The sequence below is a fragment of the Furipterus horrens genome, unplaced genomic scaffold, assembly GCF_987537825.1.
Source record: "Furipterus horrens unplaced genomic scaffold, mFurHor1.1.pri manual_scaffold_3, whole genome shotgun sequence".
NCBI classification, from domain to species: Eukaryota; Metazoa; Chordata; class Mammalia; order Chiroptera; family Furipteridae; genus Furipterus; species Furipterus horrens.
The window spans coordinates 21,990,360-22,009,456 of NW_028327173.1; the positions used below are offsets into that span (position 1 = coordinate 21,990,360).

At 44.2% G+C, this 19,097-nt stretch overlaps 1 protein-coding gene across 1 annotated transcript in view; it reads right to left on the reverse strand.

Moving 5' to 3' along the window:
- The window catches only part of CSMD2 (CUB and Sushi multiple domains 2), a 544,011-nt gene that overhangs the window by 472,505 nt on the left and 52,409 nt on the right, over window positions 1–19,097 (reverse strand). The window contains exon 2 of the mRNA XM_090269064.1: window positions 15,295–15,511. Within this exon, the coding sequence (XP_090125190.1) occupies window positions 15,295–15,511 (217 nt within the window). The remainder of the gene's footprint in view (window positions 1–15,294; window positions 15,512–19,097) is intronic.

The following is a 19,097-nucleotide window of genomic DNA, read 5'->3' on the forward strand; positions in this document are numbered from 1 at the left end:
CATTATGTTGTACACCTAAAACTAATATAACATTGTATGTCAACTGCAATGTAAAAAATAAAATAAAAACTCCTCAGTTCCCAAAACTCACGCTGCACATAGGAGAGGCTGTCTTTCTCTCCCGACCCTCCATGGGCCCCTGGAATTTTAAAAGCCCATCAGGAGACACTCCCAACAGTGTGCTTCAATTATTTCACAGAAGAAAGACAAAAAAAAAAAAAAAAAAGGAATACCACCTGTTCTCAGGGGCGTGATCACATTTGGAGAAAGGAGGGAAAGGGGACCTTTTCCACAAAAGCACATCAGCCAGGAGCATGCTTTAGACAGAAGCGTAACTGAGACCCCTTATTTTTCACTTGACCAGCTAACAAACATTTGTGCGATTCAAACCTTTTCAGAATCCGTTCTGACAACCAAGTATGCAGAAGGTGACTCAGTCTGCTTCTTATCGCCACCAGACTTCGAAAACGCCACCTCCCCCTTCATAATTACTCCAGGCAATCAGCACCAACTGATCAATCAAACAAAGAAAATTGCAGGTTTGGAGCTTTAATTAAATCTATCCGGCACTATCTAATTAAAGAAAATCTTTACTCTTCTACATACTCCAAAATAGAAGAAACCCACCCCTTTGGGGGTTCTGCAAATACTCTGCCATGTCGAAGTCTTTACCCAGCTTAAGTTGGAGGAACAGCACGGTGAAGAGAAAACAGTTACTCCATCCTCCTTTCCCTTTTGCCCAAGTTCAGGCAGATTCCAGTATGGGGGGTGGGGAGACTGTGGAAGAGGAAACATCTCTGGCAGGGTTCCTCTCCTCCACAGACACCCTTTCGAACCAATGGCTCCTTGACCAGGCTGCCTTCGTCCCTCCACCACTGGATCAGCAGCCCCCGTGGCTGGACAGCCCTGCTCAGAGCAGGGAGACTGAGAACCTGGCCGCCTCTTATTAACTTTGTGCTTGTTCCCAATTCTGAACCTCAGCTCTGTCCTTTAGAGAATGGGACAGAAAAAAAAAAAAAAAAACACAAAAAAACTTATTGGATTACTCAGTGAAGTGAATCACACCCTGTGTCTGGAAAACTTAAACAATCAAACAGAACAGGGAGGAGCAATGGTGGGCACCTGAAGGGTGGAGCCTTGCCGCTGGTGGATATTCCAAACCCACCCTGGCCTGCAAGAGCTTCTCTTGTCTTCTTTCTCCCACCTACCAAGAGCCTTCTGAATTTATCTATGGACCATGATGAAGTCCTGTTATGACTGAAATGCAGCTGGACTATGGGAGGCAGGACTTCCCATCTTTGCCCTTTGCTGCATAGTTTATATGTCTAAGGTCCACCTTGTCAGCGACATGTGGCTACAGGATACTAGAGAAGACAGACATTGGATATGCCTCTACCAACTGGCCAGGGCATTACAAAAGACCCCAGATCACTCATTGAAAGCCCTTTGGGACAAAATCAAATAGAGAAGGTGGGGCCAAATCTATAGACTTCCTTTCTTGTTAAGGTTGCTTGACCAGGCCACCACTCTTATGAAGGGACGAAAGTGGCAGTGGTGATGGAGAGGAGGGAATCGGGAGGGACAGGGAAGGCCTTGACAGATGCAGAGAAGCTTGCCTACATAATCCTTGTGAAAACATTTCCTCCTCCAAGCAGGATTGAAGACACTACTGCCAGCCTCCAGGGTGCTGAGGGGCATCATGAGGTCAGAAATCACTTCTATGGCTTCACTGCCCAGACTAGTCTATACTCGTTATCTTCACTGCCTTCATCATGTTACCCTGGGACTCCTGTGAGCAGAGCTCCCGGAAGACAGGTGCCATATATGTGCCTGAAGTTACCAATGAATATGTTTCCTCAGCCCATAAACTTCCTTAATAAAACCTGCTGGGCCTGAGAAAGAAAACCCTTGTAAGACACACAAACCAACGCAACAGGTGCCCTGGAGCCACCTGGAGATAGGGGGAGACACCCAGCTCACCTTGTTTCAAGTTTTTACTCAAAAGTCACCTTTTGTGTGACAGCTTCCTTGGCCACCCTATTAAAATCCCACCCCTTACACATCACACCCTTTCCCTGATGCGTATATTCTTCACAGAGCTTACCTAGGTAACTTTCACCATGAGTAGAATCTTAAAGACTAAAGGCAAAAGGAAATGCACACAATCACTGTTCTCTAGTTAAAAGCATTTCCCACTGGGGTTACAGTTTAACAATTCTGATAACCACTACACATGTATCCTGGACACGAACAATTAGTACATGGATGGTGGGTGGTGGGAGCCGGGTTCCTCACTGTTGGAGTGAAAGGTTCCAGATAAGCGAGGGCAGGAAGCTAGAGTGATCCACGTGGTCACGGATCAGAGCTGTAGACTTCAGTCTGAACTCATGTTTATCTGAATACAGATACAGATGGCTACAGATAAAACCTTACAGGTACCTGTAGACAGAGGGGTCAGCTGAGAGGGTCTAGAAGCAATGACACCCCAATAATAATGAGTATACCCAGTGCCAGATCTTGGTTTCTAAGACCGTTTCCCCATTAAAGAAATCAAAGCTCATGTGTCAAAAGAGCTTTGGTAAAACAACAGCAGCAGTAACAACAATAACAGAAACTGATAATAAAGGGGAAATGTCAAAGGAAAGAGGAAGCATGTCAAGAGTTCCCAATGGCCAAAGCTGGAACAATTTGAGTGACAAAATAAATAAAATAGCATTGGATTATAACTCAAAGTATAAAATAAATACCCACGGACCCATACTGACATAAATAAATCAATAAGTGGAGGTAAAGAGAAAGATTTCTCTTGCAGAAGAATTCCAAGTAATTTATGTAGATACCCTAAAGATGAAGCAAAGCTAATTCTCCTCCACAGGTGTGGGCTGCATACAGTGACTTCTTTCCAAAGAGAACAGCATGGAGGGGAAATAACTTTGCAGGGGAAAAGGTTGACCAACACGACCTCAGCCAGGTGGTCAAGGTCAACATCAACAGGGAAAAGCCATGTTGATAGTATGTATCCTTGATAGGATGTCATGAAAATGTGGTCTTCCTTCCAAAAGCACATTACTCCAGTCTAATCAGGAGAAAAACATCAGACAAACCCCAAATGGAAGGATATTACTCAAAATACCTGAGCAGCGTTCCTCAAAACTGTCAGTCACCAAAAACAAGGCAAGTCTGAGAAACTGTCAGTGCCACAGCCAAAAAGAGCCTAAGGAGACAGGACGACTGAACAGAATGGGATATCCTGGATGGGATGCTAGAGCAGAAGAAGGGTATTAGGTAAACACTAAGCCAATCTCAATAAAATATCAGTATTGGTTCATTGACTGGGATGAACATGCCATGCAAATGTAAGATGGTAATAACAGGGTGGCCCTGGCTGGTTTGGCTCAGTGGATTGAGCGTCGGCCTGCGAGCTAAGTGTCGCTGGTTCGATCTTCCAGTCAGGGCACATCAGAGAAGGAAAACTCTGACTCCAAAAAACCTCCGCTGCCTTGCGGCATACCTCTTCAGGGGAAAGGCTAAGGGAGTAAACCCCGACAGAAAATCCGGAGCCGGAGTCCCTAAGGCGGTTCGACGTTGTAGTCAACACCGGCAACTCCTGCGGCGCACCTGAAGCCAAGCTGTATTGACTCCGTCTTTCCCTTGGACCCTTCAGCTGCGAAGAGAGGGGGGGTCTGCTGCATGGGCAACAGCAGACCCTCCATATCACCCTGCCCAGGCTCTGTAGCTTCAGCTTCACTGGAGAGGACACTCCAGCGTCATCGCAAGATGTCGATTCAACACGGGAGGAGACAGATACCGTGTCACTCCCGAGTCGGACTGCACAGCCATTCTCGGCGGTGCAGATAGACTCTTAAGAAGCTACACCATCGTCTCTCGAGACGGACGGCTGCCAACGAGAATAACAGGGTAAGAGGTATGTTGGGAAAACTCTCTGTACCACCTTTACAGCTTTTCTGCAAACCTAAAACAAGTTCTATTTATTTTAATTAAAAGTTTATTGCTTAAAAAGTGAAGAAGTAACAGATCCCTGTAGTTCCGGGGTGAAAGGATAGACTGAAGGTGACAAAGGCAACAGCAGGGAGACCGGGCAGGAGGCTGCTGTGATAATCAAGGCGAGAGGTGATGCTGGCTTGGACCAGAGTGACCAGAATGGAGGCAGTTGGAAGAGGTGAGCTTTGGATGGGACAATGACAATAATGACAAAACAACTAACACTTACTGAGTGCTTGCCACATGTCCAGTGTCTTCACATATCTTATGCCTTGTGGGGTAGTTGAATCTTCACAACTTCCCTACAAGGTATGTGCTACTAGAATCCCCAGCTTTGTGGTGTAGACACTGTGACTCAGAAAGTGACTTCCTCAGAGTCACACAGCCAGTAAGAGGCAGAGCAAGGACTTGAACCCCAGCAGGCTGGCTCCAAAGCCTCTCTCCTAACCACCCCACCACACTGTGTACTCATCTGGGGCTGCAGGGGATGGGATGTGGGCCAGGACTACAACCAGAACCACATTTTGGGGCAAAAAAGAATCCACCAAAAGTCAGGAGCACAAAAACTGCTTTAAAAATCTATCACGCGGCTGGGATGGTGGCCCAAGTTTTAAGCACAAAGAACAGACAACCCAGGAGTTTCATCTGCCCCAAAGCAAACAAGACCAAGTGTCAACCCCAGAAAGCTAAAGGTCTCAGCTACATGGAATCCTCACCTACCTCTAGGTTCTACAATAAATTTCTAGATACCAGTACTCAGAGTTTGCCATGGCTAAATGCCTAAGGAGACACTAGCTACAAAGATAGATAAACCCTGGGCTCTCGAAAGTCTAAGTTTGTGTACAAGTTTACATCTCACTGCATAAAATCCAGCCAATCAGCAGCAGTTAGGCGAGGGGTGGGTTCTATTTCATATAGTCACCCAGGCATCCAGGCTTCTTACATTTCCTATCTCCAGGGAAAGAGACAGAGGAGAAGATCACAGGGGAGTTTTCTGGGCAAGGCCTGGGAGGGGTGTCTATTACTTCTGTCCACTTTAAACTGACCACTAAGCTCCACGGCCCCACCCAGATGCAAAGGTGTGAGGGCTGGGAAATATCATCCCTGGCTGGCAGCTGCTTCCACCGGCAACTCTACACTGCGGAAGAGAAGCAAGGGTGATGGTGGACAGCTAGCTTGCTTTCTGGGCCACAATGCTTAACAGGCCATTGGAAAATAAACCTCAGTGCTAAAGACAAACAGTGAATTGTTGAATGAGCCGAGAGCAGTAGCTGCACAGGACGGAAATGATCCAAGGAGATCAGGAATGTTTTATAGCCTGTCCACACACATCTCTGGCATCACTGAATCACATAATTTCAGAGCTGGAAGCAGCTTTGGGGTTCCGCTAAACTTAACTCCTCAGTTTAGAAGTCAGAAGAGTGAACTGGTCCTGAAAGGAACAGAACTTGGTGAAGATGATGAGCAAACTAGCAGCTGCGCTGGGACGGATCCCAGGCCACCTTGTGCCATGTACCACCTCTTGTGGCAGCTCAGGCCTGCCCGAGGAAGCGATACCTTGGCTCTTTGTTCACTTAAAAACTGAGAATTGGTTTTCTTTTCTATTTAAATCTAAGGGAAGGAGGAGGTCAACACTTGGGAGGTATTATTTGGGTACCGTTTCTGCCGACAAAGAAACAGAGTAAAGTCTAGAACTACATGTCCAAACCTGCCTGCACCAAGAGGACAACATCCCTGGGTTACCAGAGTCCCTTGCACAGCACTTTCTGATGTCCCAAAGGTTCAAGGAGTAAGGGTTTAGGATAAAGGGGACATTTTCTTACCTCAGCAACAGTCCCATTAGGTCAAGGAGTGGCCAACTCCATTCTGGGGGAAGTCGCATCATTGACCAACACCTGGTGACACTGTGGGCAGGACCCAAGTGGGGCAGGGTGTAGGCAGCACAGCCTTTTGGCCTGAGACGCAGGCTCCAAGGGGCCTTAAATTTTGGCTGCTATTAACTAGCAGACTTGGCGAACAATCAAGGTAAGGTTTGGCTACAAAAACAGACTTTGACCTTGAACCACAGGATCCTACTGTGAGTGGAAAGATTGCTCAGGACCCCAACACTGCTGCCCACCTGGTTTTGTATATCACCGGCTGCCAACTCCAACCCCCATCACGTCTGCCCACACCCACCCTTTGGCATTATATAATGCAACACATGGCAGCCCCCTGGGTCACTGCAGTTGACTTCCCAAGCCCCAGGCCAGGCAGACCTTGCTTCCTCCCCTTCCGCAACCCCCTTCAGCCCTGGTGTGGCTGTGCCGACCTGTGTGAACTTGGGTGTCAAGCAGAATCTGGGAATTTGAATACAGCTGCCCCAAGGCATGGAGCTTCTTAGTGACTCAGTTTTCTTAGCAATCAAAATGGAGGTAATACGTCCTACCCCTGGGAAAATTGTGAAGATTAAATGAGATATGGTCCACAAAGCACCTGGTGCACAACAGGTAAATATTTATTCCAACGCCCGCCCCCCCCAACCCTCCTCTATATTCACCTCAGCTGTCATAGCTCATGGTCCAAATGGGTAAACAGAATGTCCTCCCCATAGTCCTGCAGGGTTCCTGGGCCCAAAATTGCTCCCCAGAGGCTGTGGGTGCACAGCAGGGGCTGGTGTCTCACTGGGAACCTCAGTAAATCCCCCAAAGCTTGCTAGCTGAAAGAGTATGAATAAAGCCAACGGCGATAACCCAGAAAGACGGGCTGCTGCCCTGTCTCGGGCAGCCCTGTCCAGCAGGCTTGGGCCTCTCCCCTCTTCAGCTCACACCACTCCTCATTAATCAGGAATAACTTTCCTGATTTAATACAAAGCTCCTACTAACAGGTTTGTCTCTGTATGGCAAATCTGCCAGCATTTAGGATGAATCAAACATATTTACTTTTCAGATATTAGGGGTTTGATAAAATCCATAATGCCTTTGGCCTCAAGCTCTCTTCCTATTAATTATTAAACCCTTGTGTGTTTCGAGGGTAATTGAATCCATGTTTCTAATTAGTTTACACTTAATTCATCAGAACAATTTTTAAAGGGCTGATGGATGTCCCAATAAGCCTCATGGGCAGTTTAATGAATCTGTAGTTAAAAAGAAATTGGACACACACCAAACTGTTAACGGTGGTTACCTCCAGGGAGCAGGCTGGGACAAGAAGGCACTTGCTTTTTTTTTTTCACGTGATACACTGCTGCACTGCTTGACTTTTTAAAAGTAGTGAGTTCTTATTACTTTTACTGTTTTAGAGAAACTGCTGAATAAGGAAAATGGAATGAATTTTTAAAAAGGAAATAGAATGAATGCAAGTGAGTCCCAAGCAGTGAGAAGGCTGCTTGGTTTGAGGGAAGCCTGGTTTCTGGCTGTAGGAGACCCATTAGCCACTTAGCAGCTTAGAGAACTGAGATCCTTACTAAACCCCATAAAGAAAATTAATACCATCCATCTCATGGGTGTGTTATGGGATTATTAGAGAACACTTGTAATGCCTGGTGTGCCTCTACTTCCCTTAGGATACATCACAAGCTCCCCAGCATGGCAGTAGGACCCCTGATGATCTGGCCCAGCCACGGCTCCGCCTCCCAACTACCCCTCACCCACAATACACCCATCGTCATTGGGCACCTTGCCTCTCTCTCATTTTTTGCCTGGACCTGTACACGTACTATTTCTTGATCTGAAACACTCTTCCCATCCCTCCTTTCATGCCCTGTCAGGGATCCCTTCCTCCAGGGAGGATCCATTCATTTACTCCATAAATACATATTTGTTGAGTACCTACTACAGACCAGGCCCTGGAGCTGGAGTGCAGAGTAAAACAGAAACAGTCTCTACAGTCAAAAGGCTTACAGTCTTGTGGGAAATAAGCATAAATCAAATTATTACGCACACACACACACACACACACACACACACATAAAACCACGAAGGATGGATACAGGTAATCTGAGGGGTTATCATCACAGGAGGATTTGATCAGGTTGAAAAGTAGGGGTGTCTCAGAGGACTCCCTGGTTGAGGAAGTGACAAGTGAGTTGAGATATGAAGAATGATACAAAGGAGCGGGTGGATGGAGGGGGGACATCCCAGGCCCCCAGATCAGAATCCACAAAGATCTACTCAAGACTAGGTCAGGTTCCTCAGTCACAGCACTCTGTACTATCTTCACCTCTGTTTCTCTGTCTCCTTTAAGAGATTGAAAGTTCCCCAAAATCAGAGGCTGTCTTGCGAACTGTTGTACACCAAGACTTGGCGTTCCTGGCAGGCATTCAGTAAACACTGAATAAATAAAAGTAAGTGGGTGAATGACTGTGTCTGGTACGATGAAGGACCCAATACAGGTGTCCCGTGTCATTACTTCTTCTTTGTCCTTTCCAGAGTCCTCTCTCGGCTTCAGTCCTACACAAGGATGCTTCTTCGTCCCCATGGATCCTTCCAGCCACCTCCTGCCCACAGGAGCTCATACTTAAGGAACTTTGGGGAGTGCACCCTCCACGGACAATCCTACTGATATACAAGGCACGTTTTCTAAGGAATCCAACAGACAGGTTCTTTAGGGGCATCTGCTGTGATACATATTCATAAGAAGACGGTAAATCTGGCAAATCGGTGAATTTTTTACAACTTCCAAACAGGTGTCTAACGCCATTTGAGTGAAATCTGCAACCAGTTCCAAATGACTAACCGCACTCCACCTTAGGCTGATGACAGAATGTGCACTGCCAGTAATTGAGGGAACGAGTCGTAGTGTTTCCCATAACTTGAGCCCAAATGTCTAAATTAAGGGATGCTTAGCTGTGCTTAACTGGTGCAGTCATCACCGGCGCCCAATAAACTTTCCAATATACAGTGATGCAGTTTATTAGCAACGTCTCCGTAGATTATGTCCGCTTGTGTTCCATTAGAAAACTTCACTCTGCATTAAACTGCAATGTAATCGGACGTTTGCCAGCACGGAAAGGCCATCTAATTGTGCGAAAGCAGAGATGCGGGGATTGTTTCAGTAACTCACCCAGGCAGGGCTGACACTGCATTCTCTGGAAGGCTCTTTGTTCTTTCCTCGCTAATTTCCCAACTCCTACAGGCTTCCCGGCCCTCAGGACCAGCTCCTACTCCCACTTCCCACCCTGATCCATTAGGAGAAGAATCTGATCAGCTCCTATTGTAAATTTAATTTCGAGCAGCCAGACGCTGCCTTCTGGCACCCTGGGATGCTGCTGCTTGTGAATAGCCCTAGATGAAATGTGAGATGCTTTCAAGAAGATGGCTTTGAACTCCTGGTGGAGAAAGGGAGTCGCTGGGAGATGAATGGCATCTGCACAGACAAAGAGCTGTGCATGGTGTGCCTGTTGGCACCTCTTCATGAACGATGCCAGGTGCAGCTTCCAGGACCTGGAATCGCTGAGAGTTCTCCCTTTCCCAGAGGAGGAAACTGAGGCTCAAATGAGTTGGCTCATTGGTCCGAGGTCACTGACATAGAAATGAGATTTGAATCCAGGTGTGTCTAAGACTGAAGGCCTTAACTCCTCAATCACCCACCTTGGGATCCCTTAACCTTAACACTACTGGCCTTTGTGCTGGGGGGCTGTTCTGTGTCAGGTAGGATGTTTAGCAGCATCCCTGGCTTCTAAGACCCCCTAGATGCCATAGTCCCTCTCCAGTCGAAGCCCCAAATATTTCCAGACATTGCCAAATGTCCCCTGGGGCTCAAAATTGCCTTCAGTTGAGAACCACAGCTCTAGCTCCTGACTTATAAATGTACTAAGTTTTTCTGTATGTGTCTTTTTTGCTTAATTGTGTTTTCTATTTTTTCTGCAAATATATAAGTATTCCCTTTGTTTATATCTCATCACAGTTCAAATGTTTACACACAATGTTTAATTTAACCCTCACCAACCAACCCGTGAGGTAGACATTAACATACCAATTCATAGATGAGCATACCAAGGATAAGGGTCAGAGTGACTTGCCAGTGCCAAGTGTCTGGGGAGGAGGTGGAACTCAAACTCGTATCATCCCCCTGGAAATGTCTATTTCGCTCATGGCTCTGCCACAGCAAACCATGGTAGAAGCCTTGACTCACGGCCTCAAGGAGCTTAGAATCTAAGCAGGAGGGAAGCTCATTGCTCACGACACAACCCATGAGCAAGCAGCTGGAGAAAGGTGAGTTGAAGGGGGTTGGGAATTGAGATGGGAGGTGACTCTCCTGCCTTGTGTTGGAACGCCTCCATAAATTAAGTGGAAAGGGTCAGTATTAGAAATAAGGGAAGAAAAGAGAAATGCACTAAAAATGTACAAAGAGCAGAATGTCGAGTTGTCGGCAATAAACAGCGAAAGCACCGAGTGATGCAAGCAGAGAAGTACCCGCTGCAGGCTTCTCGGTGGCTCTGCCCCACTGTTGGGCTACCATGGGATCAGTAATGCCACCCACAGGGAATGACTCCCCGTGACACCAGGACCTTCTTCAGGGTCTCTCCTGCCCTCCACTTCTGCAGTTTCCTAGTCAAAAAAGTCTAGTGGTTGAGCCACAGATGAAGTGTCAAGACAGGTACTCTAGAACAGTCCGAGTGTCTAGGTCCTAAGAACAGAAGGGGAGGGGAAATGTGAATCATGTTTACAGAGCACTAAGGGGTAACAAGTGGCTCACATGCAACAACCCTGTAAGGCAGGTCAATGTCACCTCCCTTCTAGAGATGCAGCTCAGAACAGACAAACCTTGCACAGGTCATGGTGCAAAAAGAAAAAAAAAAAAAAAAATGCAGAAGAGAGCTGAGTATAAATCTAGGCCTGGCCCGTCTCCCAGGAAAACACCGTGAGAGGAGGTGACCTACCTGTTCTGCCAGATGAAGGGAGGATAATGTCAGTGCAGCAAACATGCTGGTTGGCTGTGAGAACACATTTTACTGGAAACTAGAATTCACTGCAGGCTGATCTGGCTTGGTTTCTGCTTCCAGATCAGACACTGTGGAGTCAACCACCAGCCCTTCCATTTTTTTTAAAATTCCTACTCCACAGTCCCTGTAAACCCACACTCGACTCTGGGGACAATGCTTTCCCATAATGTCACACAGATTTACAGCATCATTTCTCTTCATTGTTCCAGGGCAGGCCACCACCAGCTCCTGCCTGGCCTGGCAGCCACCAGTGCGGCCCCCACCCCTGAGCATTTTCCACACTGCAGCCAGACCGTGCCAAACTCCTCCGCTTGAAAACCTTCATTAGAAGGTCTCTTACCAAACACCCTACTTCACAGAAAAGACTGAATGTTTTAAGATCAGGAACAAGACAAGAATGTCTACTTTCACCACTTCTATTCACTAATGTACTGAAGGTTCTATCTAGTGCAAAAATTTTTTTAAATAAGTGCAACTAGATTGGAAAAGAACTAAAACTGTTTTTATTCACAGATATAAAAAATCATTAGAACTGTTAATAACAAGTGCAGCTAGGTCATGGGATATAAGATCAATATATAAAAATAAACATTACCTCTAGATATTATTAGATATTATCAATAAATGATTCAAAAATTAAATTAAGAAATAATTCCACTCACAATAGCATCAAAAAAAAAATCTTAAGAGAAAAGTCCAGTTCAAGGTGGAGAGAGGCAAGACAACATGTTAAGCTCCCCTTCAAGCTAACCCCCTAAATTCTCATGGAAATAGATTGAGGAATATAAAAGAGAGACTATGTATGTCCATGTCGGAAAGTAGGAGAAAGAGACATACCTACATGCTAAAATCACTAAGGAATTTCTATAAGGTGCAATGCCAGTAAAATCCAATTAAGAAAAAGGCTAACTAGATAAGATGTTGACATAGAAATACGTTTAAAATGGGTTCTGAAGAAGTAACTTTTACCTAGTAGAATAAAAATCACAGGAAAAGCAAAGAAAACTTACACTTGAAGACAGAGAAAAGAAAATAACAGTAAAGAAGCTTAAAAACACAAAGTATTAAATATTATACAAGTATGACACAAAAGAGCAAATATATCAGTCATCACCAAAAAATGTGAGAGAATTAAACTTTCCAGTTAAAGAATCAAGACTCTCAGGCAACATTTAAAAATAAAAATCCAACTCTCTCTTGTACTAGGAGATACACCTAAACAATGACATAGAAATATTAAAAATAGAGAAATTGGTAAAAGGGACTCAATGAATGCAAACCTAAAAGAAAATAAAGGCGGTAATATTAGTATAAAAGTAGAAGTTAAGGCAAAAAAAACATTTGGGGATAAACATAATTTTTATATTAAAATATGTACATAATTCACTCTGAAGATATAAATTTTAAAAATACATGCTGAGGAGGATAGCATCAAAATATATAAAATAAAAACTTAGAAATAACAGGAACAATTGACAAAAACAATAGTGAAAATGTAAAAGCAACACGCTGCTTATCCTCAACAAACATAATTTAGTCAATAACAATTAGAAAAATTAAATTAAACTAACAAAAAATTTCCCCTTCATCCAAAGAATCTATGTTCTTTTCAAATACTCATAGAATATTTACATAAAATAATCTTACACTGTGAAACTAAAGTCAACAAATTTTCCAAAGTAGAAATCATAATCTAATCACAATGCAATACAACTAGATAATAATTTTTTAAGTATAAAAAAATTACTGGAAATTTTGAGGGAAAAAACCCTAGAGTCAAGGAAGGAACAAAATTGCAATTAGAGATTCTTTCTACAATAATGACTATCCATCAAAATTAATGGGATATGGCCAAAGTTGTACTTAGGGGAAAATGCTTCTTAATGTTTTTATTATCAAACAAGAAATAATGAAACTAATTCAATCCACACAATCAGCAAGAGGGCAATATCAACCTAAGGTGAGTGGAAGAAAAGAATGAATAAAGATAAAAAACAGAAATCAGTAAGTTAGATAATAGGGAAAGAACAAAATTGATAGGCCCAGAGTTGGAACTTATAAAAGACCAATAAGATAAGCAAACTTCTGGCAAGATGAACTGAGTAAAAAGACAAACACAAATGCGCAGGAGCAGGTGCAAGAATGGGGATGTGATCCCAGACACTGTGGAGATAGAAATGTTTTGGGGAAACAATTCTACACCGATACCCTTGACAATCTCCATAAAATGGGTGATTTCCTAGACCAACATACATACAGAAACTGTCTTGTGAACATAAACAATTTCACAAAAACCCAAGGGTCCCCACCAAACACACTTGTTATCCCCCCTCTACACCCAAAAGAGTGTCATTTCAAAAAAATGTCAAGGAGCGCATTTTCCATGCTATTTGGATTGCCCTCTGGGGTCATTTCCCCTCCAAGGTGGAGTGCCTCTGCTCCAGGCTGCTAAGAGGCAGAACACTCTCTCCAGCCCTGCCCCACTGTGACCCTGAATGGCCTTGGCTACTTCTGAAACAGATGACATGAGCAGATCAGGAAGATGACAGAGGAGAAGCCCATGCAAGGATGACCTAGTGATGGTACAAACCCTGGGAGCCTCCTCCTCAAACACAGCTGGTTGGCCAGAGTGGGCTGTGCAGGGGCCAGGTCACCAGCCAGGGCCTTCCCTGCCAGACCACCTCCTTTTGTCATGAAACCCCCACCCTCCCAGTGAGCCCCATCTCTGGCGAGTCTTCTAACACTTCACTCAGAGCCAACAAACCCAAATGTCAGAACACAGAGGTCTGACCATACACGCGTGGACCCTGCCCCAGTCGGCAGAATTGGAAAGTTTGCCTCCAGCCGTCCATGCCTCCCAACCAAGCGCCTCATTAGCCTGATTGGACGTTTTATCTTTCAACATTCATTCAACATTCACCAAAAGTCAACGCAGGTGCCCTACATAGTGTCACGTCAAGCTCAACATCTGATGTGAGGATTCGCTCCCTTGTGACCTCATCCAGTCTGTCCCAATCTCCCAAATTAATCTCCAGCCCCTTGTCCTTAAACTCTAAACTCACATATCCAAGCCCAGGCCTGTCTCCCATTAGCATATAACCTCTATGAAGACAGGCTTTGTTTTGCTCACCGCTATATCCCCAGCACCCAGGCTAGTGTCTGGAACATAACAGGTGCTCATGTGCAGAATATTTGTGGAATGAATGAGAGAAGGGACCCTAGTCCCTTCACCCAAGTTTCACTCAACACCTAGTGTGTGTCAAACCCAGCTGCGTGTCAAGGGAGATGGATAAACCCAGTCTTGTCTAAAAGAAACTACTCGTCAGTGGGGGCCACATGCCCCCACCTCTGCCGCAGGCCTGGAAGCCTCACCTCTGCACTGCCGGGAGACAGAGAGAAGAGCGGGCAGGCTGAATTGTAAATGTTGTTGGTGACCCTGCTCCAGGCATCTTCAACAAAGCCTTGAGGTTAAGGACTAGGCAGGGAACCTCTCATTAGTATACCATTAATTAGCACCCCAAGATCCTCAGGACTTGGCTGGTAAGCCATTAACCCATTAACCCTTTGGCCTCCCGGGGAGCCCAAAGCCTGGCTGGCAGGACTAGGACAAGGCTTGCAATGGAGCAGGGCAGGCCACAGTCAACAAGCCCTGAAAGCGATGACCCTGGAGCCCTTACCTTTGCCCCCGAGAAGTCTGCCCTTTCTGCAGAGGTGGGAGCTTCCATCCCTGTCTCATTCCTCCGTGTGACCCCCGCCCCCTGCTCAGGAGGCAGCACAGGGTTGCAGAAAAGCAGTCTCACCTTCTCCGTTGTTTTTTCTCTCTTCCATCAACTGCAATAGGGTTTGAGAGTGGGATTGTCCCCAAATTTCTGACTATACACCCACAGCCAAGGCTACACAACGCAAGGCAATTTCCACCAAAGCATTAATGGTTTTCAAGTATAACAGGATGCAAGACACAAGCCACTATTATTATTAAGACACACTTCAACTCATATCTGCTGGATTCAAGGGGAGAAAATTAATTTCTGCGTGTGCAAAGAATATACACCAACAGATATACATACATACACCCATATGCATACAAAGTCAGTTTTCAATAGAAAAACTTGAATTTCTCTATAACCCTTTTATGTCTTCTGTCGCATCCTTCCCAATATCCAATTCATCAACCCTGACTATTAGGTACTTCTAGGCAGGAGAAAGGAGCTGGGAAACACAAAGAAAGCAGAGGAGTTGAGGGTGGGCCTCATAAAATAAGAGGTCTTTGCTGATGACCATGTATCTTTCACCCCAATGGTTTCCTCCCCTCCGTGAGCTTGGCTCAGGGCCCTGCTACTTGCTATGGGGAAGAGGGCAGGTGGTACCTGGTTCGCAGGTTCTCTGGCTGGGGTGGGCCATCAAACACCGATAGGACATCAAAGTCCTCTTCCAGGGCGAAGGACTGGAAGACAAGCTGGATCCTGTGCTGGTCCTCCGCGGTGATGGTCCACGTGCAGTTGGCATAATTGGGGTAGCCATACGGGAACCCTGGGCTCTCCACTGTCCCATTGGGACCCTGTAGTTGGAATGTGCAGTTCTGGCCTGGGAGAGAGAAAAGGAGCAGTTCAGTGTGGCTGAAGCACTCAGCAAGCTTCCGGCGAGACGGGGGCCCCGTGTGAGAGAATCATGAACCCGCCTTTCCAAGTGCTTCCTCTGTGCCCGTCACAAAGGAAGGGAAGGTAGGTGACTGACACGGAGTGTGAGTGTGTTGTGCTTCGTGAAAAATGGGCATCATGACAGCCAAGCCTCAGAACAACGCTGAGGTAGGACACTGAGGCTTAGTCAGAGCGAACTAAAAGGCAGCCAGACAGGGCAGAACATGGACTCCCCTTTACATTAGATGCCATCGTGACGATTTCAACCCTTCCCCGTCTTCCACAGCCTCCTGACCTCCGGGTCCCACATCTCAGCTCCTGCCCTCTCCTCTCACATCCCATAGAAAATAAAAGCCATCTGTGGGGATCCCTAATTCCAACCCCAACCAGCCTGTCCCACACTGTCTTCCTTCCTCCTACAGAGGAACCACCTCTTCCTTTACAAAAAAAAGGGGGGTGAGGGGTCTATGGAAAGTAAACTCACAGGATGATCTGATCAAAAATTCCTAAATGGGCAAATCATGCTGAGGAGCCATGCTTCAGGCCTATAACTTCTTTAGTAAAAGGTTTTTATCCTTGCCTTAAGGAAGCCTTCCCCGTTGTTTCTGTGTTAAATATGCCTTTGAAGTGCCACTTGTCAGCACCCAGGAAGAAAAGACACCCTCAAGAGAGCCCATATTCTCGTTACCCAGGAATCCCATCCCTGCCTCGCTTTCTCCCGCCTTCCTGGGATCTTCCTCATGTTTCCTCCCTAATTCCAAATGCATAAAAGAAGCTGCAAACTGTCCTTCTAAGGAGCATTTTCTACGTCTGTTGAGATCTTGCTTCAAGGCATATCCTGTGGCTCAAATAAAATTTTTAAAAAATTATCTATAGGCTTGGACATTCTTGTATCAACGATAATCTTTCCTTGTGCCCTCCAAATCCAACTCCTCCCTCCTCTTCATGAACCTTACATATGCTTTTCTCTTCTGTATGAAATATATATACGATTAAGTGTTTCCTCTCCATGAGAACCTTCCCATTTTAAATGTGTTCAAGACTCTATTGTTAAGAAAACAATTCCCCATTCCACTCCTCATCTCCCTCCAGCCTTATCTCTGTCTTCTTCTTTACAGCCAAATTTCTCAAAAACACAACCTGTCTATAGTTTTTGTCTCCATTTTGTTCCCTCGCATTCACTTTCCAGTCCTGTCACTTCTACCTTCTGGTCCCAGTGACCTACCCAAACAGGTCTGCTTAGGTCAGTAATGGGTCCAGCAGGTATTTTATTAGCTTTCTTGTTACAGAGTTCTCTCTCAGCTGCCTCTAATACTGTTGTTCACAAACACCCTTCTTCTGGAAACATTCCTCCCAGGCCAGAGGTCTCAAACTTCACTGTGAATGCCCATTGGCTGGGGACAGGGCTGAAATGTAGATTCTGATCCATGACATCTGGGTGGGGCCAGCGTGTCTGCTGCTCTAACTCATTCCCTGGTGATGAAGTGAAGCTGCTGCCAGGATGGCCTCATTACTCTTCAATAAGAAAAAAAATCACTTAAAGTCTACGATGGTCTCTGCACAGTCTGGCCCCTAGTAACCTCTTAGCCTTGTGTCCACTAGTTTCAGACAAACTCTGCCCTTCTCAGTCCTCATACCTGCTACACTCATACCACACAGCCACAGGGCCTTTGCATATGCTGTTTTCTCTGTGGAGAACACTCTTCCCTCCCTTCTTGGCATATTTATCTTCCAGATCACAGTCAACCCCCTATTATATGCTCTCATGACACCGTAACCTCTCTTTGGTAGCATTTATTATAGAAGCAAATTCCCATGCTTCCATGTCATCATTTCATAAATATCTGTCTCCTTGCCGGGATATAAGTTCCATGAGAAGGCACACTATATGTGAGTTTTCCCATTTTTAAAGCTACACATCAAGCTCAGTACCAGGCACATGGTAACGTCTCAGTAATTTAACATACTATTTGTATTTGGTGAGTGTTTGGTTAGACACTCTTAACAACTTCATATATATTGACTTGTTTGATCCTCACAACAGCCCTATAAGGTGGATAATATCAATATCACCTTCATTTTACAGGTGAGGAACTAAGGCACAGAGAAATTAAGGGAGGGGACCCAATCACACCATTACTCACAGGTAGGATTCAAATGTAAGCAGCCCACTTCAGATCCACCTTCTTAACTATGATGCCAATAAACTGACTCAACCTAATTTGTCCAAGCCCCTTTTTTAAAGTTAGGGATTAACAGACAAAGGACAGTTGATCTCTAAAAAATGACTAATATTGGAAAAAAATAAGTCTTAATACAAAGTATCCCAGTGAAAGAGATAAAAGTTAAGGTCTTCTGAATAAATGCTAAATTGACATTTAATAAAATAAGACATGTGAACCTGATTACAATAAGCATTCAGGACCAGGAGAAAGAATATTTCCTTAACCGTGATAAAGCATAATTTTAGAACAATTACCCACATCTTACTTAGAGTAAAACACCTGATTAAGATCAGGAATGAGACAGAAATGCTACCATCACCTCTGAGATTTCACGCCTTATTGGAAGAGCTGGCCTATGCAACACAAGGAAAGGTAATGAGAAGGAAGCAAGCATATGGTTTGCAGATGATATGTTAATATGCCCAGAAAACCCAGGAGAATCAATTATAATGTTGTTAGAACTAATAAGAAATTTCAATTAAGTAGCCAAATGCAAAAATAAATATATAAAATCAATAACATTTCTGTACTCCAGAGACAGATGAAAATGTAAAGAAAAAATATGGTTTATGATAATTACAAAAGGCATATAATAAACAAATAAACTCAATAAGGAATGCATATACACTGTATAAAATAACTTTTATAGAGGGATAAGAATTTTTTAATAGTTGGAAAGACATAGCACACTCTTCAGTGGAAAGACTACTGAAAGGTTAATTTAGAATATTAACCTTTTGAAAAGCTATTGAAAAGTTAATTTATAAGCTTAATGTAATTCTGATCAAAAGCCCACTGACTTGTTTTAAATTTAGTAAAACTATACCTAAGTTTAACTGGAAAAAGTGTTACAGACAATGCAAAAAAAATTTAAAGGTAGTAAATGTGGTAGTCTTATCCTACAAGATATTAAAGAGAATCATCAAATGACACTTTTGAAAACTGTGGAGGAATAGCCTTAATACACATAAAAACTGAAATACATGTAAGACAATACTTGAAAATCAATAAGAAAAATTTTGGGAAAAGAATTATCTCCTCAACTCACACCACATACTAAAATAAATTCTGAGTAGATATAAGCTTTAAAGAAATCAAGCCAAAAAATTAGAAGAAAACACAAGCAAATAATTATCTAACTAGATTTTTCTGAACCTAAAAGCTGTGGAAGATACTACAAGATTGATGTGGAAGGTACTATAAGGTTAGTAGTTTTATCCAAAAAGTATTTATGATTGTATGTCAAAAATAGAATCCAATTCAAAAGGTATACAAAAATGTCATTTAGAAAAGTAATATCCTTGATAT